The sequence below is a fragment of the Necator americanus genome, chromosome III (genome assembly GCF_031761385.1).
Source record: "Necator americanus strain Aroian chromosome III, whole genome shotgun sequence".
NCBI lineage: Eukaryota > Metazoa > Nematoda > Chromadorea > Rhabditida > Ancylostomatidae > Necator > Necator americanus.
In genome coordinates, this window is record NC_087373.1 from 20096657 (window position 1) to 20121657 (window position 25001).

Here is a 25001-nt window from a genome sequence, read left to right on the forward strand (position 1 = left end):
TATAGGATGAAATAGGCGAGGAAGAGGGAGCCAGATATGTTCTTTGTGCACAAGCGGTAGTGTCCTTATATAATATATTTAAAACGGAAACTTCCAAAACATCTCAAAAAATCTGCGCTACTGCGAAATTTTCGGCAGATACTTTCCGAACACCCTAATGTATAGGATAGAGAAATAATTCGTGGCCTTTTATTAGACCTAAAAATGCTTAAAGAAACAAAAATTGTTGGCAAAATTTAACATAGCATGTGATATGGAATCTATCGCTCCACAAAAATATAGTGCTCTGACTTTTTAATTTCGTTCATTCTTACTTTTTTGTGTCAAAAAGACGAAATAGTCACAATCACATTCATTTTTTGCATCGAATCGTCAAAGACATTGGTACTCTGAGAGGTCAGTCATTCAAAGCACCTCTCACTGCCTTCTTTTCGTTTCAAAAATAATAATTTTTACCACAAAGATACATGTTACGGAGAGAAATTGCCATGTAACTCCTCGTCTTTCCAGAAAAAGACTTTCAAAACCCCCTCCAAAATGGGCAAGTCATTTATGTAGAGCATTTATGTAGAGTGAGAGCCACACTCAGAGTACTAATGAAGAGAAGATAATTTTGATGTTTACTGACCTACGGTGAATTGTACATGAAGCATACAGTTGAGCTGATCACTGAATTCCTCTTAATTTCAGCAACATTTTAAATATTCTCTAACGAAGAAAATTGCTGTTTTTATCCGTAAGACATTTGATACCGAATTGCAACTCGACACTGCGAAGGCGTCGGCACGGTGTTGATCGAGGGAGACTCGGGGAAAGTTTGTCCGCGGCAGATGGCAGCAAAAGTGGATGGAGAACAACGGAGATCAATTCCAAGTTTAGAATCATTGAAAATGCCTGTGAAGATGTAAAATGTGGTTGAAATCGTCAAAACAAATGACATAAATTTATATTTAAACCATTTATTTGGTGATGGACTCTTCTGCTTCCTATATCCTCCTCTCCATCGTTTTTTCATAATGAAAAAACATAAATCATTAAAGACAAGCAGATGTATTAAAGATTACACCACGTTAAAGGCAGCATACCACGGAACTGAGGATGTTGGATTCGTAGTTCTCGAGTATGAGCACGCTCACGCTCAATTATCTCTGATTGTCCAGAAAGGGATATGACGAACGAATTTCCCCTACGAGACACCCAATAACCTGCCACGTATGTAGGAGCAGTCACATACGCCGTCCTTGCCAGCGAGCGGAAGAAACGCCGACAGCATTCCGCTGATTCGTGTTATAAGGAGATTCGTTGTGTTTCATGCTGTTTTGAAATCAGTATTGTATGACTTGGACTCTTTTTTCATTTCGGAAAAGAATAACTGATACTATCCAGAGCGATGCAAAAGGTACAATATACGTAGATGATGTTAATTTGTGTGACGAAGAGCGGCATAGGACGTATGAGACACACGTTAGAGAGAATGAAAGTACATCCCACACTGGAAAGGTTTCCAGAATTGGAAAGGTTAAAGTCTCAGAGGGTTAACAGACAGTGTTTTTGTCTTTTGATCAAATTAAAACACGGCGATTTTTGCATGTCTTTAGTCCAAACATCCACGTAATTTTCCCTGCCATCTACATATGGTTTTTGTTACCTGATGCACAAATGTTCTGCACTAGTTCCGTAAAATGAGTGTATCTGATTCTCAAGAAAAAAAATGAAGTTGACATGCGTAGAAAGCGCAGTGCTTTTCGGGGTCTCCAGTACGTACTCTACATATTCCTTTACCAACCGTAGGTGACGAGTTCGGATAGGAGCATCCGATCACGTCAGCCCTTGTTTTGGCGCGGTTTTCTCTGCGTACTTTGCAGAATCTTCCTGCGTTTCTGATTCAGGTCGAGGAGTCCAGTGTTTTGATAAAATAATTTGATCAATGCTCGATGTGGAGAGGATGAAAGGAAGAGCATCGCTTATGGATCGGCGAGAAACACCACACTCATAAGGATAGCGCCAGCACAATCGCTCTAATGAGCTATGGTGATGAGACGAGAGCATCATATCGCGTACACACTCCTATGCCTCCGGGAAAGCAAAACTCAGCACTCGTGTTTTGCAGTGACTAAAAATAGTGTCTTTTTGAAAACTGGGAAGTCAGAGTAGATCGAATTCATGTGTATTGACTGACTGGAATTGTGATAACATTGCACATACGTAGGAGGAAAACTTCTAGTCTTCCAAAGAACTTCATTAACAAGAAGAGCGAAAGTGAATGCAATCCAGAATTTTGACAACTTGCTCAGAATCAAGAGCAATTTGTCACAACTTGGCGCAGATCTGCCTCATCCCCTACATAGAACATTGTCACCATCTACTGTGAACTCTTCGTCCACACAGGGACGTGATCAATGCTTCAGAGTTTTTGGTTGTAATGGAGAGGATCAGGAAAGCCAAGAGTAACCGTGCTGAAGCCGGTCAGACTTCTGTAGTGCGGAGGAAGAATTCAACAAGTTATGGGGAAAGTTCTGAGAGATGTTGTGCACACATCACGCAAGCGTCGAGCAAGCCACTCTTAATCTACAGATTAATATATGCGAGCCTAATCGAACCGAGTATTCAACAAATGTGGAGTCATAAACATTGACATTTACGTAATTACCTTATTTATCATGGGTAGCCAAAGCCATTAACATGCGATACGTTGCCAGCGCTCACATTTCCCCTCCTTTTGCATAGCTTTTTCAAAACTCTTGCTTTCGAAGAATGGATGAAATTCCAAGACCTCTCAAAGTTATGTTCTTGCTCGAAATAAACGTGGATGTCTGTAATCAATCCAGGTTGTATACTGAAGAAATAACGTAGTCGAAATGATTTTATGAGGAAATTTCCTGGAGAACCAAGACAACCAGAGGCTTTCCTGAACAGAAGTATAAGAAAGACAACGAAATTAACGAAATTTTATTTCTTATCCGTGGTGAGGGGCGATCACGTCTCTTTTTTTCAATAACTGAACCAACATAAACCAATGCGCAGGTATGCGAAATCAAAAAGCACACTCTTAGGGGAATTTTTGGTTGGTCAGTCACAGTCAGAAAACTAAAAATTCATGTGTTGATCAAAAACGTTTTGCAGGAAAAAAATCTTTTCAATGATGTTGGGAATTGCTGTCATCACTTCGTCATTAAGTCATCCATTTTGTGATTGCTGTGCCCTATTACTGCGTATTGCTGCACTTTATGTCACAGTTCCTCCATCATATCCGCGACGTAATGTGAGAAAACCCCTTCAACTTTATAGTGAAAAAGTCACTTCAGTCAACGCAGTCAAAGCTAAAGTAAATGAATACCGAAACAAGAGGAAACCTCTGTTGCGAGCGAGACTTCAAAAATCGTTTGCTTTCTTTTGTTTAACGGTTAGAAATTTTTTATTATCTTCCGAAACACCGCTGTTCATACTTCCTGAAGTTATTGTGTTATTGAGTTATTAAGTGTTGTGCACTACGAGTTCGTCAACGCTTTCTGGATAGTTGCTTGGGATAATATGATCGCTTAAAGACATCACCCCACGAATCTGAACGGCACGGAAGATGCGGCGCCGCACAAGACTGGCGCGCTCCAATCGAACTTCTTGTACAAAATGGTGCGCCAAAACGAATGAAGCCGTATCTTCCGGGCCGTTTTTTTACGGCAATTAGGAAGAAATGGACGGAATCACCCCCCTCTCCGTAGTCTCCCATCCTGTATACGGGTACTCCACCTGAAATCTGCACCACCTCAGATTCGTGGGGTGATGCCTTTAATGGAAATAACTTTAAAAGCTGTTCAGGTATAACGTCAAACGGATGAGGGGAAACGGTACTCAGCCTTGATTCAAGAATCACTTCAGAATGGTGCATGTTTATGGGTGAATACACAGCCCATGTTCCGGAGAGCAACAGATGTATAAAATCAATTTATTTATTTTTTATCCTGACAAATGTGACAGTTCCCTGCAGAATGTGAAAGACTTGAAAGACCTCGAATCATTACCACCATCAGTGACCTTTGATTTTAAGAATTAGTGGGTGTACTATTAAGAGAGTTGCGTTAAAGTTAAATCTAAAGTTTCAAATTGTCTGGCGTTGATCAATCCGCTTGGGATGCGCCCCCACGTTCACTTCAATTCAGAATCATTTGAGGTTTACAACCGTGTAATTGGCTTATACAATGACTTGCGCTGGCTAGCCGATATCTCTATCCTCCCAGACAAGTCTTGAACCAATTTATCGATCCCGGAGGGATGAAAGGCTTGGTAAGCACTAGGGCCGATTCGAACCTCCGATCGATCGTGCATGAAGCGGAACCTCCAACCGCTAAACTACACTCACCCCAGAGTTGCGTTAATTTTTAAAAATGTTCTCGATAAATGCTTTCTTACATTCTCCAACCGGTTTCTGTTTCGTCATCTCTGTTACGGATTTCTCCGCACCCTTTTCTGGAACCAACACTAAGCGTGCTTCGAATCAGTTCACATTTGCAATAGACTTTGCTCCTCAAAAGCAACCTTACTGAGTTATCCAGAAGAGTGCCACAGTGATTTCTGGAGGTTAGACTTCTAACCTCCAGAAATCACTGTGGCACTACTTCTAACCTCCAGAAATCACCGTGGCACTCTTCTAGATAACTAATGATAATGCCATTGCTTCCTAGTAATTTCATCCTTATACGCTTCTTGTGGACTCCACTTCTTGAGCCTGCAGCTCAAACAGAAGTAGGCATACCCACATGATGTTGTTTAGTTTTTAGACATTTCCAGCTGGTATGGTCTGCTTGCAGCGCTGTAAATAGGTATATTCCTAGAAATATAAACAATCCAAAAAGGTGTAAGAAGGTACGTCGTCATGACCGAGATAAGACGACGTCACCCACTGAACGCCGTACATAACACCAAAGAGGAAATGCTCTTTGGTACATGCAACAAGAAGAAGTCGGGGAAGCAGTTCCCTCGGCAATGAACATCGATTCTTTCGAAAAACCTGGCACTAGGATCGACATTCTACGAATGAAAGGTCTGCAATATTCAGTGGCACTCTCGAAAACGTGATGCGAGGATTGGTATGGAGTGTGGAAGTTGACGGAAGTGGAACGAACGCTCGCCGAATTAAGTGGAAAGAGAGGTCTGCAGCTGAACAGGTGGAAGAAGATGTCCATAAAAGATGGATGGATCTCTGGTCGGGATGTAGTAAAGAACACCAAGACCAGGCACTGTGATCATCTTCTCAACACTACCGCATTTCTTCTGTGATCTGTGCTTCAGGATCTTTGAGAATGGCGCGAGCAGGTGGAGAATGCTTCGTTGAGGGCTCAATCAAGAGAGTGACGATAGGAGTATCTCGCTTTATGTGGAAGAAGTGGCACTAAGTTCTCACTTACGTCAACGGCAGAATGACTGGATTCGATGAAGTAGTCGGTGCATTACGGGATGACTCTTTCTTTCCTCATAAAGAGTATTACTTGGAGTTGTACTTGCTGGAATGTCAGTTTCAGAAATGATCATAGGGGCAAACAGATACGCTGTGGATCTTCTTTACACTCTGTTGAACGACTTCTGAAAAATTATATCGATTCTTCTGAACTGTTGCACGTCCTCCCCAGAGGGGAACGGTAAAGAGGGTCCCGGCGGATTCCCTGTGAATGTCTCCGAGACATTACGTGTCCGGTGGATATGCGGGGGGATACGCGAACACTCCTCGACGAGATCACGCTTCCCAAACTCTTCATAATGCACGCACCACTCTTCACGGTACAATTTTAAAAAAATTCACCGGCTAATTAAATTTCTTACAAACCAACAACATTGGAAGTTCCGCATGAAAAATAAAAGAATAACGTATGCATGCCTTAAATGTCTTAAATGTGGTAGACTTGGTCACCAAACAACAATTAATTCATCGTAATTATGTGAACATTCACAAACTATGTGGATTGCTGGTAAGTGAAGTAATGTTCAAAGGAACTGTGGGAAATAAAACAGATTGAGACAGTTTGCAACCTGATTCTGCTTGAGTGAAGCCACTCTGAGTTCTCAAAAGAAAAAGGAAAATTGGGGAAAGCTTAGCGCAATAGCATAGTGCCCCAGTCCAGCTCCTCGTGTCAAATGAGGTGCCGACGGACTTTTGCAGAGGTGAGTTATCTCCATCAGCTCCCTTTTGCCCACTACAATCGGTAGAAGCACGCAGTCTAAAACCCCTTCTGTGTTTTGGAGGAGCGTGCGTGAAAAACATTTCTCGTGGGAAACAGCGTAATAAAAGTGAGAGAAAAAGAAGAACATGCTTGAGCCAGATCCAAACCGTGGAACTATGAGCTCCTAGAAATACGAATGTACGATTATGATTATGATTATCTATTTTATGAAGAAGTGACTGTCTATACGTCATAACATCCACACATAGCTAAAATTCCATCAGCAAATGCGAATAACGAAAACATATAACTCCTTTTATTTCCGAAGGTTTGATAAAAACAACCACTTTATGCTTTACTCGTGTGTTTTTTGTAGACCGAGCATGATGTTTCTTACAAAAAATACGAAAGAAACACTTTATGCAGGAATGACCAGCACAGCGAAGAGAATTCGCGAAAAATATTGGATTGTTGCCCGAGCAAAGCGAAAAACATCTAATTTGTGAGATTTTGCACACTGTGATGTCCTGAATGAAATGAAGATGACACATCCTTCGGAAGTTATGCGGAGCACTCTTGGGCAACCAATGTGTTATAATTTTATAAATTAACTAGGCGAAATCCCAAAAAATACTCTGTAGGGGCGAAGGATTGGCAGTGATTAATGAAGTGCGAGAGTGCGTTGCGCTTCAAAGGGTCATCGCTCAAAAGCATCGAAAAGGCGTTGTGATTAATTGCGGTTACTGCACGGCCTGCCAATGAAACCTTCGATTCCAATCAACTGCATGCAGTGACAAGAACAATACACCGGTTCCTTATCTGGCGTTGCGATTTAGAGGAGTAAGACGAATTGACAGATTAAGACCGACGAAAAGATGTGAGACGCACAAACACAGCGCCAAGGCTATGTTCACTGACGGATTCATTAGAAAATTTGGATGGAAAAATAATCGAAGTGAAGGTGCGACTCCGCTGAAGCTCACGGCCACTAAATACTCGAATACTTTAACTGGTGTGAAGATGAGACGATTCGAATCTAAGCTGATAATGATTCGCTTCTTTGAAACTTCTGCACTGTTTTCCATCGTTTTATCCAGCATAACTCATTCTAAAGAAACAAATAAAATCCTGAAAAGTTGAGTTTGAAGAGGATAAAGAAGTTTATGTCTATGATAGTGTTTTCGGATGAAAAGTTACCCATAGATAGTGATGTTTTTGTTTTGCGTCTCCTCTAGTTTTACCACTTCATTCATCGTGATGACAAGATGGAGCATCATGCCTTATATTGTGTCGCCCCACAAACAGTGCGGTCCTCCGGGCAACGCAGAAATTTTCTTCGTCACGGATAAGTGAATCATAGAAGAGCTGGATTCGAAAGTTTGCCGGAGAAATGTGTGGGAATTACAGGAAATGATGCATCGCATAGTTCAAGTTTAAAAACTTTCGTTTTACCTCAATTTCGAAAAAAAAAGAGTGAAAAGAAAGAATACCACATTGTTTACGGATGACCCTAAAATACTGCTAAAATTAACCCCTGCCACTCTCAGCTCTGCACAGAATTATCTCAGGCACATATATCCGAATACGTTCACTCTCGTCTCATTTATCGCTCACTATCGCTTTTTTTTTAGAAAAAAACAAACGTTTTTAGTGCTCTTGAAAGGAAATTACTTCTGCTTTAAATTGATTAAGTTGAACGGTCACAAATTGGTGCACGCTCAATGAAAACATAAGTTAATCAACGTGTCAATCAAAACTTACGAGAGGAAACTTTTGCTGAAGAAAGCGCTCCAAAATTAAAAACGTGTAAGTGTGCGAAACTCATGTTAAGAACTAGACAACGTTTGCAGAATATTCAGTTTGCAACTGGGTGTTTTGAAATGGACAGGCACTAAAAAAGGTAGCAGAGTGGGACAACTTGAGAAAACGCATATCTGTTCCCCTGATTCGTGATTCTAACGGATACAAAAAGAAATGTCTGAAAAGAAGAGTCTCTTGAAACGAAACGATAAGAGCAATGCCAAGGAGGAAAGCTTTGGGCGGATCTATTCGCTCCGTTTATGTACATAGGCGATGGAGTGAAATCTGCACAAGTTGCGTGAGCTTCTTCATCACGCTGCTTAGATTTCCGAATCAACCTTCCATGATTCTGGAAAACATCCGCTGAAAATGCAAAGCGAAACACTCAGATTCCATAAAGAAATGTTTTTAAAAAGTTTTGAACTACCTGAAAGTAAGGTATGAGTTGAGTCTGTGTACTTCTCAAAACTTCCTCAAATGCTGCTAGGAAAAACAGCAGAGTGACTCACAAAAACGAGCTTTTACGTTACTGTTATTTGGTCTACGACAGAATGCAGCGACCTGGATCATTAATACTCTTCTCATGCTTCTTTTCAGCTTTTGAAAAAGAATGCGCTTAATAGTATCAAGTGAACGCATGGATTTCTAATAGACATTGCGAAAAACGCAGTTTTGAAAGCCATTAGTTTGAAAACCACACGCCAAATATCCGGATATATTTGTTTCTGTTCCTGTGGATCTTTTGAGCCGAGACCAAGTGCCGCTAATGAGGGGTGTTGCCGTAAAACAACATGCTGATATACTCCATCTAAGGGGGCGAGAAGGCCCTCAGCCATAAAACAGAAAAGTGTCTACCTTGACACTGCAAACTTCTCGATACTGCAGCTCATTTTCATAGCTACCATTGTAATAAAACTGAGGTAGACATCAACAAGTTTCTTAGCCGTAAGGCCACAAAGAAATGTGTGTCAGAAACGTAATTTTTTTAGAAGCATATATTTGTGTTTGAAAAATCGGAAGATAGAACCAGGATACGACAAGCAGATCAGACGATGGCTTGCGTGAATAACATGAGGTCTCATGTGGTCGGGAAAAGGGTGGCAATTGCTCTCGAATGCAAATTACTGTTTCAATTCCCGCCACGCGCTATAAAGAGGATATTTCTAACGAAATTAGCTGCAGCCATAGTCACGAGAGAAAGTTAAGGGGGTAGCTTGAGCGTGCACGGAATTTGGTCTCAGTTCGACCACATTTCGTCGCATGATTCCGAGCAAAGATCACTTACTTTCCATTTTTTGAGACCATGTTCTATTCCTCAAATATCGCAAAAGGAATAGAGGTAACTGCTTCGAATAGATTCGGATTTAAACACAGGGATCAGGAAAATTTCCGATGTTGTTCCTCTCCGGTAATAATTAGGATTTGGGATGCAGCTTTCAAGAACGGTGTCAAAAATGAGAAATAGTCCCTCACAAACCCGCAGGCCAACGGTCCCAGTTCAGATGACGAAGCTGCTCTTCACATGCAGTGGGTTGGAGAAATAGAAACGCATTGACGGTACCCAACAAAAACCTTTATCCACAAGGTTGTGAGACTAAGTCCATCTTTTGTGATTTTACTTCGTCAATCTTGAGTGCAGACGGGCGCGAAAAGCTGCCTCAAATGCCTCAATATCACTTGTTTACATACTAACCAAGTGATGTTTGTGAGTCTCCAGCACTTTCAAGCAAGCCCCTTCTGCATTTCGCGAGGCGGCTTCGAACTGGGACTGAAAGTAATGGAATAAATTTGTTGAATCAACCTAGCACTTTCGGCGAAACTACCACGGACAAAGAACTCCAGCTTTGATGCAGTGGTTTCCATGGAAGATCAGAGCAACGCTTCAATATTTTCCACGCCATTTTTCTGTCTTTAATCAAAAGATGAGATTGGCGTGACGTATGGAGGTTGAACAGTGCTTGAAAATATTCCCGCCGTTCGTTTTTGTGCTTCAAAAAGTGAAATGTTTACTTTAGAAACCAGTCCAATGCCAATGGACTAATTGTCGTGCATTGTGGAAGAAATATCCAACCTTCACAATTTTTTAAACAAAAAAAACCACTTCGAATTAATCAATGGTATGCTCTTTTTGTTGTTCCTCCTGTCCTTCTGGACGTTTTTCACAATCACTTCACAATCACTGAACAGCACGATGAAGAGGGAACACGATTCTCTCATAAACACTCTTTATCATTGGGAATGAGTGTGGGATTGGTGCGAATTTTGGAAAGTTGCAACAAACATTTACGACTCGCTGCCAAAAAGCTTAGGAAGGTAAATAAGGGCGCGTTTGTAGGAAAAGGTTCGCTTTTGTCCAGTAAAACAGTGAAAAAGATGGTTTTAGGGGCTCTCACGTTTCTATAAAGTCTACTTTGGTTTATTTCTTAATTTTAATAAATGATCCAGATTTTCGCCAGCGAAGTCCCAATTTTTGAGAGAATGAAAAAGTCTGTGAAAATACAAGAATCTAGAGGGGATAAACTAAAGAAGAAGAAGAACTAAAGATAAACTTTCCTATAACATATTTGAAGATGAAGATTTTTGATTAAATATGAGTTGAGTTCTTGGATTTTGTTTGAAGTCGTACCCATTTTGACATTTCGACGCAAGGAAAAAATCCTACTCTCTCAGCCCAGCAAAATTATGATGTGTGGAATTGACTATGATCGTCTTTATTCAGCATCTCCTGTAGCGAACAAGCGAATTGCATGGATTTTACTTCTGTCTTCAGTGTGTAGATGTCTTCATTCGCTTTGAAATATTCGAAATTCTTTTTGAGTGATAATATAAAAACTCGGCATTGTCACGAGAAAATTTCATTACAAGAAAAATTTGTGTTCAACTCTTCGAGGCTATACTCTTCCAGGGACTGACTTCGGACTTTTTTCTTAAAAGATGCTCTTCAATGCGCCGCGCCACATGGACACTTGAAGGGGTTACTGCGAATCCCCCACACAAATTGCCATTTCCCATCTTAAGTAAGTAAGTAGTAAGTAGTCGTGCCTATTTTATCAACGTCGTCGCGATTACATCTGAGTTTGTGGTAGAGGAGATTCTCAAACACGTCACTTCATCCGCAATACCTTCACTAATTTCTGGGAGACATGTTAGCCAGTCTCCACAACCATGTTTCTACACTGCTCTCTCGTAGGGTCTCTCATACTTCTGTCTGTTTTCGGAAATTTCCTATTTCGTCCCTTTCCGAGCTCACCTATCTTTATTTATCTTTATCTCATCTTACGGTTCTTTTACATATTGAGCTGGCAGCAACAGACGAATTGTTCAGAAGGAAATACTTTTTTTAGAAAAATCGTAAAAGAAACCATTTTCGTTTTATCATTGGATGGTTTTTTCATTTCAAAAATCACTATTCTTTATCACGAACTGATGCTTTAACGTTTACAATTTGTCCCTCACGTGTTCAGCATTTTCAATCAGCACTTTCTATTTTCTTGAAGAAAAGAGAAAAGCTTGATATTTGTAGAGTTTTCTAGGGTTCCGTGTAAAGTTTAGCTCATGATGCAACTAGCACTTGTGCATGCATTTTTAGTGTCTTTTTACAAATGTGAACTCTTGCTCTCATCTTTATGTTTCCAGCAATCCCCTACCATTTCATATGTTTGGTATTTTTCAAATTTTTTTCCTGGGACAAAAACCACAAAAGTCTCTCAATTTTTTTTTGTGAAAAGTCCGCGCCGTATTTGCTTTGAATTATTTAACTGTATTTAATAGTTTATTTTTTTTATTCCTTCAAATTCTGTTTCAAATGCAACTGTCGAACGTGGATTCCCTGTCCTTTTTTTATTCCATCCTTGAAACAGTTCCCCCTTCTTAATCACCGCTATCGGAACCTTAAGGTAGCTCTTTCAAAATGTACTGGTTGTCGACGTATTTTCAAACCTGCAAAATTTTCGCGCTCAGAGTTTTTCATTTCATTCATGACAGGTTCTCTTCAAACTTACCGCATTTCATCTGAAGTCAATCATTTTCTTTTCTGCTACACATTGTTCGCTGTTGGTTATTCTGCTATACATTGTCTACTGTCTGTTACTCTGAATGACTCTCATCATCATTATCGAATTCATGTAGTAGATTCAAATTAAGGTTTCAACTAGCTTCGTAGAAGGTACTGAAATGGTTTAGCCTACATGTTTTTACGCGGTTAAGGGCTGCCTCCACGGATCTCCCTCACTAGAGGGATCACAGCCGGTTAGTCGCGAGGCTACGTGGCGCGTCCCCGGGTGGCGGATAGGGGGCTAATCGCGGACCAAAAGCGACCTTGTGCTTGCTCAGAGACGCAGGTGGATTTAGGGGATGGACTCCCTGTTTCTGCTGAGCCAGAACTGACTCATGACATCCTTGTATCCCGCACGTCAGTCCGGCCAAAAGCCTGCAATCAAGTGACTGGGAGGTGCAAGGGAGGCGGTTTGGAGTCGCCTCCAACAAATAAGCTCCACATATCCACTCCGGGAGAACGAAAGTTCTCCCAGAAACTCATGGGACTAGAGGCTTGCAACCTGCTCGTGGGTTTTAAAATTTTATGCAAAACACAGTAATAGAAAAGAGTCTCCTGATTCCATAGAAAAGCCTGTTACGGTAGCGCCAGGTGGGACGGGGTTGCAGGAGTCATGTAGGTACCGAAACGGAAAAGGGCTAGGATGGCGATCTGTACTTATAACGCACGTACGCTTGCATCGGAAGCGGCTTTCGAAGATCTGATGATGCAAGCCAAGAAGATCAAGTACGACGTCATCGGACTGACGGAGACGAGACGACGTCTCAACGCCGTATATGAGACTGGAGAAGAACTGTTCTTAGGAACATGCGACAGTAGAGGTGTTGGTGGAGTTGGCGTCCTCGTCAACACGAGAACGGCAAAGAACATCGACTCTTTCGAACAACTTACGACCCGAATCGGACGTCTGCGGATGAGAAGATGTGGTCCAACACCAGCTTTGACTATCTTCGCCGCTTGCGCTCCAACATCAAGCTACGAAGAAGAAGAAGTCGAAGCTTTCTATATGGACCTGGAGAAGTTCTACCGAGAAGATCATGCCTTCTACAACGTCATAATTGGCGATTTCAACGCCAAAGTTGGCTTAAGAAGAACGCCGGAGGAACTTCACATCGGGACCCACGGCCTACAATGGAATGACCAGGGGGAGAGGCTCTCCGAGTTCATCATGATGACTAAGACCATCCATGGGAACTCGCAATTCCAGAAGCCCTCCTCTCTACGCTGGACGTGGGAGTCACCCGGTGGAGGGTACCGTAATGAAATAGACCACATCATTGTCAATAAAAGGTTCTGCCTGACGGACGTCGCTGTTGTACCAAAGTTCTATACGGGATCGGACCATCGCCTCCTCCGAGGAAGATTTTCCTTCACAAGAAGAGCAGAGAAAGCCGCCAAGTTCAGAGGGAGAAATCCCAGGACTATCATCAACTGGGATCTCTTCGCTACGTTAGCCGGCTTTTGGGAAGATTCCGCAATGAACAACATCGACGAGGAATATGACCGGCTTGTTGAACACCTTCACGACTGTGCGAAGAAGGCTGAGAGTTTTAAAACGACCAAGAGACGCCTGTCTCTTCAAACTCTTGAGTTGATACGCCAGCGTGGAGCAGCACGAGCCGCAGGGAACCAAGAACTCACGTCCGAGCTCGCAAGGCTTTGCAGAGAGGCGATAAAGGAAGACCTTAAAGAGAGAAGAGCAGAAGTGCTGGCTGAAGTTGCAGAGGAAAAGCATCCGCTATACCCGTCGAGACTTCGCCAGTCGCAAGACGAGGATGACTGCTCTCCGGAACCCAAAGGGAACAGCCATTGCATCGAGAAGGGGGATGCAGAAAATCATCTACGACTTCTACTCTGATCTCTTCGACAGCCATGTCCACTTGCCTCCTCACCATCTGAGGGAAGATGGACAAGTCATTCCAGAGGTTCTCCCGTCCGAAATACGACATGCTATCATGTCGGTAAGAAATCGTACGGCACCCGGTCCCGACAGAATAAGACCAGAACACCTGAAGAGCCTTCCGCCAGTACTCATCAACACCTCTGGCGAGGCTCTTTACACGTTACCTGTCGGAATGCAAGGTTCCTAAACAGTGGAAGACCAGCAAGACCGTGTTGTTGTATAAAAAGGGAGATCCACATGACATCGGCAACTATCGTCCAATCTGCCTACTGTCCGTCATCTACAAGCTCTTTACAAGAGTGATCCTTAATAGGATTGAAAAAGTCCTGGATGAAGGACAGCCATGCGAGCAAGCAGGGTTTCGAAAAGGATTCAGCACGATTGACCACATTCACACTGTTTCGAAACTCATCGAGGTATCACGAGAGTACAAGATGCCGCTCTGTCTCACCTTCATCGACTTAAAGAAGGCTTTCGACTCAGTTGAGACGGAAGCGGTCGTGGAAGCCTTGGACAACCAAGGCGTCCCTACTCAGTACATAAAGGTACTTCGAGAGTTGTACAGTAACTTCACGACCGGAATTTCGCCATTCTACAAGAACATCATCATTGACGTGAAGAGGAGGGTCCGACAGGGTGATACAATTTCACCCAAAATATTCACAGCCACCCTCGAGAACCCAATGCGAAAGTTGGAATGGGACAACATGGGAGTGAAGGTTGATGGTCGGCAGCTACACCATTTGCGCTTTGCTGATGACATCGTACTGATAACACCTAGCATCAGCCAAGCGGAACGAATGCTGACCGAATTCGACGAAACATGTGGATGCATCGGTCTTCAGCTGAATCTACAAAAGACGATGTTCATGCGGAACGGATGGGTCTCGGATGCCCCATTCACGCTCAACGGAACGAACATATCCGAATGCACCAGCTACGTTTATCTGGGTCGGGAACTGAACATGATGAACGACTTGACCCCCGAGCTGGGCAGGAGGAGACGAGCGGCTCGGGGAGCGTACAAGAGCATCGAGAATGTAGTGAAGAAGACCAGGAACACCCGACTCCGTGCTCACTTCTTCAACACCACCGTACTTCCTGCTTTGACCTATGCTTCGGAAACCTGGGCATTTCGCAAGCAGGAAGAAAATGGGGTGAGCGTCATTGAACACGCAATTGAGAGAGTGATGCTAGGAGTATCCCGTTTCACGCAAGTGAGGAACGGGATTCAAAGTTCTCTCCTACGTCAGCGGTCGAAGATTAGAGACGCTGCCGCGTTTGCCAAGGAAAGTAAAATAAGGTGGGCCGGACACGTGATGCGCTTTAATGACAACCGTTGGACCAGAGCCGTGAGCGGCTGGGTTCCCCGCGATATTAAGCGCACTACAGGAAGACCGCCGACCCGATGGTCAGATTTCTTCACGAAGTCCTTCAAAGAAAAATATCATGCTCTTCGTGTCCCACGCGAAAGGAGAAACCACTGGGCTACTCTGGCACGCGATCGGGACAAATGGAAGAATTACTAGCGCCCGCTGGACCAGTTCGAAGATCAACGGGAGTCAAGGTAATCAAGGTAATCAAGGGCTGTTTGTGATAGCCAGTGTAGGACTCGTACTGATGATGGCTTTAGGCCTCTTCAGATACTATGTCATGTTCCTGAATTGGTCAGGGATCTTTTTGGATCGGTTTGGCCAAATTTCAAAGCAGCGAGCTCCTGGAGCCGAGGAGACCACCCCGCCTGGACGTGCTGGATAAAGCGACACCATCACCGGGCTAATCGTACAAATGTGATTTTGTGTGAACTCACGAGCAAATTCTAAAGGTGTGTTTCAATAAAAGGTAAAAGGAAAGATTTGATAACATTTTGCAGAAAGTTCACTCCCTTATCCCTGTATGGTTTTAATTTTTTGTTAGCTTCTCCCTCAAACTCAATCAGCAGTTTTATTGGCTCAAAACCGAAAATACCCGATTTTTTGTGCTCATATTTGGACTCGAATTCCTCACCAGAAGCGAAACCACATTGAATGCCATGGACTGTTTAATTTATCATATTCGGTGTATTTCTAGACCTCCTTCACTGCTCGGCGCTTCTTCCTTTGGATGGAGATGTTATTATTTGGTAGACGGTTCTTTCAAATACTGCTTCCTTATTTCGTACTGCTGCGTTTCGGTCATCACAAATGAGGTAAGCTGTTACGATTTCATTGACCCTATCTAAATTTACTTAAAGGGCTGCGCATGCGGTCACATTGCGGCGCACTTGCTTGCTGCCAGTTCTGCTATGTTGCCGGCCCTTCGCAGCCATGAGGGTCTGCAGTGCTAACACTAGGCACTCGCAGCTATTCGGCCTCACCTCAACTGGATAGTTCGCCATAAAAGGGTCTATTATCTAGCCCAGCTTCCAAACGTCTATAAACTAATGTAGGTTATGTCTAGATGTGTGCTCCGTGTTGTGACTGCTTCTCTTAACTTGTGTCTAAACTTACACCCGGTTGTGGGAGGCTTTCCTTGGACCATTGTTAACGTTCATAGAAACTTAAACAGGGAATAACGAATGCCTATTTCCTCCGCCACTTCGGATTTAAAAGTGTGAGAAACTTACAAATTAAGTACTAAACGAAACGTTCATTAACGACTTCTATCACAGACAGAACGAAGGACATTGAAATAAGAAACAAACACAAGGAAGATATGGAAATAAAAATGTTGGATCCAATAGAATGTCAGAAGATAGCACTTTTTTTTGGATTTCTAGTCGATAAAACTCTGAAGACATCGTGTTTTTGAAGTATCACTTGTTACAGCCTCTTTGTCTTTGTTGCCATTTATGAAAGTCTACATGAATAACCATTTCGAGAATGTTGTAGGAATATGACGAAGGAACATCTGGAAAGGTAACTAGTGAGAGCGAACTCAACCGTGTTTACATGCCAGCCATATAGGCAGGGTCAAGCGTATAGTTGGGAAAAATCCCTCCTAAAAACGACCACCCCTCGCAGACCCTCCCAAATACGACCCCCTCATCTCGTTCCTACCAGTATAGCTGCCCATACAGCAATCAAAATTTGGGTATAATAATAAAAAGAATTAAAAAAAAACAAATAAACGCCTAATAAATAAATTAAAATAATACAATATAACAAATAAATAATAAATTATTTTAAGAAATAGTAATGCTACAAGTAAAACAAAATAAATATATATATTGTAATAGGGCGATATTAATGGAATAAATAATAACTAGAAATTATATGTTCATGTTAATTATATGTTCAAGATTGCGCGCGACGTGTGCCAGATGGAAGAAGATCAAGAAAAATAATCGAGGTAGAAAAGCATTAAACCTCTCGATGGACGGATCTAAACAAGGTTAGAATATTGTGTTTGATTTTCCGTAGAATTTCTGTAATAAGGTGTCTTCCAGGTAGCTCGTCTGGAGATGTGGAACAGTGCAGTGAGAAGACAACAGAGAAAGATGTTTATTGGAATTTACATATATAATAAATTTAATAAATGGTTTTAATTTTCTATGTCGAGCAGCAAAGACCTCGAGCGAATAGACTGCTCGAGTAGTTCTTGATGTTCCTGGACTTCGCGGTCACGCTTCCTTTGCTGTTTCACAACGTTTCGTTTCACAGCCAAAGTCTGAGCAGAAATAATGATAATAGCACAAAACATTTTGCAACGAATTTCAAAAAGCTCACAAATAGACTGGAAAAAAGTGTTTGCAAAAAAAAACCCTTACCACTAGCGCGATGATCGTTATCAAAGCGAGGAATCCGAGTACTGCGAAAAGAATAGTAGAGGATCGATCAGAGAGTGGAGCTGTCGTCGTCGTCGTCGTCGTCATCGTCGTCTGAAGTTGAGATGTGAACCATACATCTCTCAATTTTTTCTTCTTTGCCAGCCACTCCGCTGAAGGTCTTGGTTCGGAGTTAAATTCTTAAAACTGCATGAAGCTCTCGTCAGGAGTAAGGGCGGAAATATCCTGGTACATCTGTAAATACTGAAATTAGTGTATGAATAGATCCAATAAATGATTATCATTAGGCGAGGAGATTAAAAGACGTGTCAAGATAATAAAAAAAGACTAACTAGAAGGCAGTCAGATTGTCGAAGATGCTACCTGTAGGTCGCGACCCATTCCACATTGGCTACTCACCAAAAATATCCTCCAGGTATATTTGCTCGGATTAGTGAGAGGTAGACGTTACTGCAAGAATTAGAAGTGAGTCAGTGTATATGTAGACATATAGTTTAAAAAGATAAGTGAGCTCTAAATGTGTATTCGGGAACACAATTGTACTGTTTGACAGTGATAAAGAGATGATCTAAAGTTCGATCCCCGCAGGAACCATTATTTTTGCAAAACGAAAAAACAGCTGGAAAAGAAGGAGAACACCTTTTAAAACAATTTTCACACTATTTCCAACTATTAACAAACAATTTTACTCATCGTCAATGGAAATGAACGGATGAGAGTTCGGTTATATAGAGGTTATTTTAGCGATTAAAACCAGGTCTTAATTGGAAATTACTGCTGGACAGGTCGGATTTTGTTACCTTGAAATAAACATGAATAACTCACTAACGAAGAGAAATAAGAAGATAAAGCTGGCTGCGTTGTGTAGAGGAAGATTTGCGTTATAAAACGGTTAAAAAATCTTCTACAAAGACCTTCTGGTTTTTTTGAAACCTAGTTGGGAAAAAGTTGAGAAATTTGGCATTTTTCTCAACTTTTTCTCAACTAGCTTTTTTTAGAGATGAAACCTGCCTGTAAAAAAGCGAAAACAAAAATTATAATAGCAAAAATCTTCCTCTACAACATGCCTCAACCGAATTCGTTTTTATAAACAATGAGCAGAGTTATGGAAATTTGTTTGAAGTCACACAGATTTTGACGCGTTGCCGAAAATCTGAGATTTCGCTCTATTTCCCGTTGCGAGGATACGGTAGCGCCTTTGAAAAATTCGACTCCATATTTGGATAAAGCATCAAGGAAAACCATTGACTGCAAATTTTGGCCTCTGTGGGTGTTCTGGTTCTCTCAAAAGCTAGTTGAGAAAAACTCGGAAATTTGAGGCAAAAATTGGGATTTTTCTCAACTAGGTTTCAAAAAGACTTGGAAAGCTAGAGCCACCAAACTTTGTAGAAATATAGAAATCTCTCTCTGCAGATCGCAGCCAGCTTTATTGCATAAAATTCACTTTGAGCGTAGATATTCAGAAACTCGTGAAACCTACTTCGTACTAATTTTAACCCTAACTGCGCCTTTAGATGTCTTTTTTTTCGCTCAGTGGCAGCATCATAACTGCTTTTTCGACTGAAAGTAAGAAGTTCGACACTGTAGGATGAGAAATGTGCTCCCTAAATTTTTTTTACGCTAAATGCAAAACCAGCAAAACTTTTGCAGGGATTGATCCCTGACCGTAACATTAAAAACAGCGCGGTATCCTGTTGAGCCATCCAATCTTGATGAGTCAACAGCATCAGCCCTATTTCAACAGAGCATTTAATGGCCAATTGACAGATGTCCTTATCGAAGTCTTTGTAATCGCGCACAAATAAGTCTGCACTACACTTACCAACTTGAGCCAGCGTACTTGCTTTTCATTGCAGCTATGCTTCTACTTTTACTTAGTGCTCTTACACTTCTGTTAGCTTCTGAAGATCTCGTTTGTCATCCGTTCCTAAGCGGATTTTCGACGCTGCGTTCCCGTACAACTGCAGATCTTCAATATATTGAATTGGCTGTGACGAAGAGTGCCAAAGCACTGTGCAAGCTATGAAGATTGCCTTTTATGGTCTCTTAGTACTCAATGCGAAATCACCTCTGATTAGTCTCATTTCTTTCGTATAAATTAGTAACACACAATTTTTGAAAGAATAAAAACTTTTAGGTAGTTAATTGCATTTAAAATAATTGGTTTCCTATTTTATCACATCACAACATTATCACGTTATTTATTATGCATCACATTTATTCAAGATTTCAATTGTTTGTGCTAATTCAGAACTAACCGAGAGGCTTGTTAATAGAAATCTTGATTTTTTAGAGAGGATGCTACTGTCACTGGTACGTTTCCTTCGACTACGAGCTTCTTCTTTCTCCTTTCTGAAGGCTTTCCTTTTCGTTCAGGTAATGTGGACTCCCTTACCGCCTTGCACGTACGACGACTTATGATTTTTCACGGTTTGTGCCACCGAAGTGACTCCGATGTCATCAAGCATAAGTTAGAGCAAACTGCTAAGTCGTCCATCTTCAAGATTGGCTCAAAAAGCGCACTAATTTCATCACCAGAATTATGACGAATAAATTTTTTAAAAATCATTTTTTGGTTTGTGTACCCTTTTTTTATCCTAACTTTTTATGCTACTATAGTCTTCCTCAACTGCAACCGCGGGTCTTCTTCAATCGTTTATTCGAATATTAAACAAATTTATTTATTCTATATCATTTATTTTATATTAAACAGAACTTAAGTACTGAATATGCATCACTGACGTTTTTTCTTCTTTGAGACAACTCTTCCATTTTTTGTCGCAAATATCGGGACCTGAAAAAAAGCCTTAGAATACGTTTCAGTTGTTAATATCTTCTGATATGCGGTAAAAACATGCCATTCACTGCTGATCCTCCTTCAAGTTTCGGCACTACGTCTGAAAAGAAGCAGTTTTCACTTCTGTTTTTCTGCTGAATGTCGCATACTTAAATTACACTAAATTTTGTAAGCCTTAATATGTGTTTATTCAACCCCGTATTTCTTTTCTAGTTACTCCTTGCATTTTTTTCTGATTTTCCGACCCCTAGTTTAGTTTTTTTTCTTGGTTTTCCGACCTCCTCTTATGACCTCCCCCCTCCCCCTGATCCGACACCACTTTTACGACCCCCTGTTGAGAAATTCTCAATACACCCTTGACCCTGCATATAGGTCCGCATAGCAGACGAGGAACGGATCTCTTAAGTCTACTTATTGTCACTATGGATTTCGCAACAGTAACACCATCCAGTTAGTGTACTATCTTCTTTCAAAATCATCACTTTCAACACTATCACCTTCCGCTCCACCACACCAGTTTCATTGCAATAGTCGCTTATACATAATTACGTAAATTACATACATTTATACATTAATTACATGCATTTATACGTGCTATGCCACTTTTTCTATTATACAATAAATTATCATGATAAGTAACAAAGCCCATAAAACATATCGATTTCTCACCTACACCTTTGTGGCAACTTTCTGCAAAAATACTTATATCGTTGGTACCTCAAATATTACCTTGGTACAGCCCCCACTGTATAGATTCCGAATCCGAAGCAAAAAATGAGTGCATAAACTGACTGGGTTCAGTAGTACGCGCCCACTTTCGTACGACAAGAAGTACTAGAATCTTTTCTCAGAAACGTCGAAAATAAGACTTGAAACTTATTGAAATTTAGAAGATAGTGAAATCTGAAAATCACTTGCTTCGCTTCTGAATGCTATAAATTTCTTTTCAGTGTTTCAGTCTTCTTCCAATGTTAAAGGAAGATCATTCAGGACGTAATCGGTGGAGAATGTCCTCAAAGGAGGTGCTGAAGAAAAGTTTCCACTCTCACTTGAGAAAAATCACATGTTTTCCATGGTGGACTCTGTTTCGTTATTCTTTTGTGATCTTATCCAATGTTCACTATGCGATTCGTACGCTGCAGATCAACATGTGTTAGCCACTCACAGTTTTGAAGGGGAAACGGTAAAGAGGGTCTCGGCGGATTTCCCGCGAGTGCCTCCAAGAAATACCGTGCCCAGTGCATATGCCGGCGGATACGCGAACATACCTCGACGAGGTCGCGCTTCAGTCATTCATGAAGACGCAGACAACCGTCTCAGATGTTCTACTAGCCGCAGAGACGCAGAAAACTGCGCAGTTACAAGGAAATATGCAAAGAAGAGTGATGTGAGCTGTCCAAATTACCGAATAGGTCAAAGAATAATAGTGTTTGATGGAAGTACACGGAATTTTGTATGGTGTTCTAATAAAGAAGAAGAGTCAGTTTGTCTTCATATTACTTTCAGAAAGTCTAGAAATCTTATCAAATTTGAACTCTTTTTCTTCCTGTAAGTTCCAAGAAGTCAGAATTAGGTCTTTTGTATAAATTAGGCTACAAAAAGCTTGGGAGTTCCAGGATAGCGATAATTCTCATTACCATTACTTTTGAAAGGTGGAATGTTCCGTTTTAACGAAAAATTTTGTCTACGTAATTTGAAGCTATTAGATACATCCTTATTTCATATTTCACGTGAGGATTTCTCTTGCTTCTGGTATTACAAAATTGAGATCTTTCACATCACAAAATTGCAGTGGATGTGTCTGATTCTCCAAAACAACTTAAATAGTGAATTATATCCCAGCCTGTGATGCAACGTATGACTAGTGGTAGGTAAGCAGAGTCAGCTATTTAGATGCCAACGAAAGTGAATCTCTTTAGGACACACACCATCACTAACTGCTCCGACGAGGCATGACCAGGGCATGCTCGAAATTCCGCCGGGACCCTCTTTACACGCACCCGTTTTAAGGAGTTTGAAGTAGCGATATAAAATTTTCTTGTACAAGAGGATTCTAACAAGAACAATTCTCATTAAGACATGACGTGGCGGTATTTGCAGGAAATGTCAAACTACGTTCTACAGCCGCACACGCAAAGATATACGGATTGCCCTAGGGTCCTTTTTGAGTGATATTAAGAATGTTTTCATGCAGAATGAGCAGAGCGAATCTTTCAGATGCAACAGACACCGACAAGAGAATATCAACAGATTGGGCAAGAAAGATCGGCGCCTCCAGGAAAGGAAATAAATAATGCTCCATCTGAATGTCACGTACATTTACGACGTCATAGTCGATGTTAGTGGTTACTCTGGTCATGTACGGTATGACAATCCATCGCCCTTAGAAATGCTTTTAGAGTACAAAACACGATGAAGAATACTTAGAAACTTAGTGCAAGGTAATGTTTAATAGAATATTTAAATTTTGAAAAAGTAACCTAAGATTTTCTGTTTCAGAATTTATCTTCGATTATATCATTAAAAGATGGGAAGATTAACACTTCAAGTTTGTCAAAATAAACTATATTGCATTCCTAAAAGTCTATATTTGGTAAATATTGTTCGCAACAACGGTATTTTTATAAGCATTTTTTTACAAGTCTTATAAGCTATTAGCTAAGCTATTCTCATAAGTCTATTCAGAAATATTGTCCTAAAGTACAAGTTACGACCCGGTTGCCTTCACATGTTTCCTTTGAAGGATTTCATCATTTTTCAGCCCAATTCAGTGAGGGCAAGTTTCGAGTGTCAGGGACTAGTATATGCACCACAAAAATCGCGAAACTTTGGCACGGAAAACTAAAAACTGAGTGCTTACATCCAAAGATAACGCTGAAGCGCTAAATTTGTGTCGACCTTTTCGTATCCGTGAAAGCATCGAGGCACACATAACAGTGATAAAGGACTACGAACCGAACAAAGATCGAATTCGAAATTTGGAAGATAGAAAATTGATGCTGTAGCAATAAGCAGGACCTTTAGCATTAAAGTGAAAATTGAACCTTGTTGATGTGATCCGAAGGTGAGCGGCAATGCCCAAAAAATGAGGTTTTTCAACGGAATGTGACAGAATGTTTCAGGAAAACTTATTTAAAACTTATTTGTTCTGTGCATCCCTGTCGATTCGCATGTTCACGTGCAAGTGATTCTTCAAGTAGGATCAGCTATGGTCACCAAGATGCTATTATGATGCTCAGGAATGTAGGAGAGAAGAATATTGGATGTCCCAGCTCTGGAAAGACACCAAGATGAGGAAAGGAAATGAGCTTGGTATAACTACTGAAAGTAGGGCGATAGAACACCTTCACTTATTTGTAAAGATGGATGAGTCGTTAGAGAGGATAGTTGATTCCACGAACTGAAATATCACAACGTCGAGCGAAACCTCAACCGACGACTACAAGAGTTTACAAGGTAGCCATCTTAATATTGAAAGACTTGCGCATCATTGGAATAATGTGACTTTTTCAGAGCGGCGAAAAGTGGAAAAGGTTATTATATTAAAGAAACGAAATGGAATAATTGCGGTAGATCCTGACAAACGTAACGTTTGTGGAATCTCTCGATTACGCTATCATCTCTTACCAGAGTACACTGGTCCAAAAGTGTACGAGGCTTTATACACAGACTGGCTTCGTTGCGATAATACTATATGATAAATGTGGGTGCTTGCGATAGTGAATGCGATGCGATTGCGAGGACATGGCAAATAAAGTTTCTGTAGCTTGCTAAAAAAAAGGGGCAATATTTGTTCAGTTCTCCAGAGAATGAATGAAAATTTCGTAGGATATGTGAAAGTATAAAGTTTGTGGGGTTTTTTGTGCGGGTGTATGTGAGGGAATAGTTGCACTTCCGAAAGTTTCTACCCTAATAAAAGATGTACATAATGCAGTGATGAAATAATAAGTATGATGACGACAGAAGATGACTATTATGTACGATGAAAGAGGGAGCCTAAAAAAACCAACTAGAGGAGAAATGGAGAGCAGTAATAGCCGCACCGAGTAGTCAGATAACGAAAAAGTATAAAATTAAGAAGAAATTGAGAAAGGGCAACGAACAAAAACATGAAGGTGAAGTGAAAATAACGGAATACCGAAAGTGAAACAAACATGAAAAGAAAAGTGTGGCGAAATTAAATAATAAAACTATCCGTGCTAAGGAAGAAGAAATAGAATGCAAAAAAAGAAGAATCTTCAAAAACAAAAGTACTACTGCAAAAGCGGAAAAAAACAAGGAAGTGAAATGAAGAAATAAGACAAAAAGTGAACAATAGCTATACACAATAAATAAAAATATAACAATAAATAAAGCAGAAACGGAACAAGTGGAGCAAAGAAACAAGTGAAAACCAACAAAAAATGAAAAAAAAATAGCACAAAAAATAAGAGAACGGTGACGGTCACTGTAATAAGAGAAACAATCAAACAACAAGATTAAAAGATAAATAAGTCAAAATCAACCAAAAACGTGTAAACCAAAAACGA

The 25001-nt window shown here is 40.9% G+C and overlaps 4 protein-coding genes across 8 annotated transcripts; 3 read left to right on the plus strand and 1 right to left on the minus strand.

Annotated features, from left to right (window-relative positions):
• Positions 1-12649: 12649 nt before the first annotated feature.
• RB195_010218 (uncharacterized protein) lies at positions 12650-15438 on the plus strand (the record flags this gene model as incomplete). Of its 3 annotated transcripts, none has more annotated exons than XM_064191113.1 (2): positions 13782-13963; positions 14022-15438. In XM_064191113.1, 2 exons carry the CDS (start codon positions 13782-13784, stop codon positions 15436-15438), a joined length of 1599 nt encoding a protein of 532 aa, XP_064048696.1. The 3 variants fall into 3 exon arrangements, with proteins under 3 accessions (XP_064048695.1, XP_064048696.1, XP_064048697.1); XM_064191114.1 differs by having other exon boundaries at positions 13912-13967; XM_064191112.1 differs by lacking the exon at positions 14022-15438 and having other exon boundaries at positions 12650-13864.
• RB195_010219 (uncharacterized protein) lies at positions 14344-15438 on the plus strand (the record flags this gene model as incomplete). Its single annotated transcript, XM_064191115.1, has 1 exon — positions 14344-15438. The coding sequence occupies one exon, from the start codon at positions 14344-14346 to the stop codon at positions 15436-15438; it is 1095 nt and encodes a 364-aa protein (XP_064048698.1).
• A 1993-nt stretch (positions 15439-17431) lies between these two features.
• Positions 17432-21256, minus strand: RB195_010220 (uncharacterized protein; the record flags this gene model as incomplete). Of its 2 annotated transcripts, XM_064191117.1 has the most annotated exons (4): positions 17725-17827; positions 20400-20469; positions 20534-20572; positions 21202-21256. In XM_064191117.1, 4 exons carry the CDS (start codon positions 21254-21256, stop codon positions 17725-17727), a joined length of 267 nt encoding a protein of 88 aa, XP_064048700.1. The 2 variants fall into 2 exon arrangements, with proteins under 2 accessions (XP_064048699.1, XP_064048700.1); XM_064191116.1 differs by lacking the exons at positions 20400-20469; positions 20534-20572; positions 21202-21256 and adding an exon at positions 17432-17557 and having other exon boundaries at positions 17658-17762.
• Positions 19974-23012, plus strand: RB195_010221 (uncharacterized protein; the record flags this gene model as incomplete). Of its 2 annotated transcripts, XM_064191119.1 has the most annotated exons (6): positions 19974-20051; positions 21423-21494; positions 22573-22629; positions 22690-22810; positions 22908-22913; positions 22972-23012. In XM_064191119.1, the coding sequence occupies 6 exons, from the start codon at positions 19974-19976 to the stop codon at positions 23010-23012; spliced, it is 375 nt and encodes a 124-aa protein (XP_064048701.1). The 2 variants fall into 2 exon arrangements, with proteins under 2 accessions (XP_064048701.1, XP_064048702.1); XM_064191118.1 differs by lacking the exon at positions 19974-20051 and having other exon boundaries at positions 21441-21494.
• Between the last annotated feature and the right edge of the window lie 1989 nt (positions 23013-25001).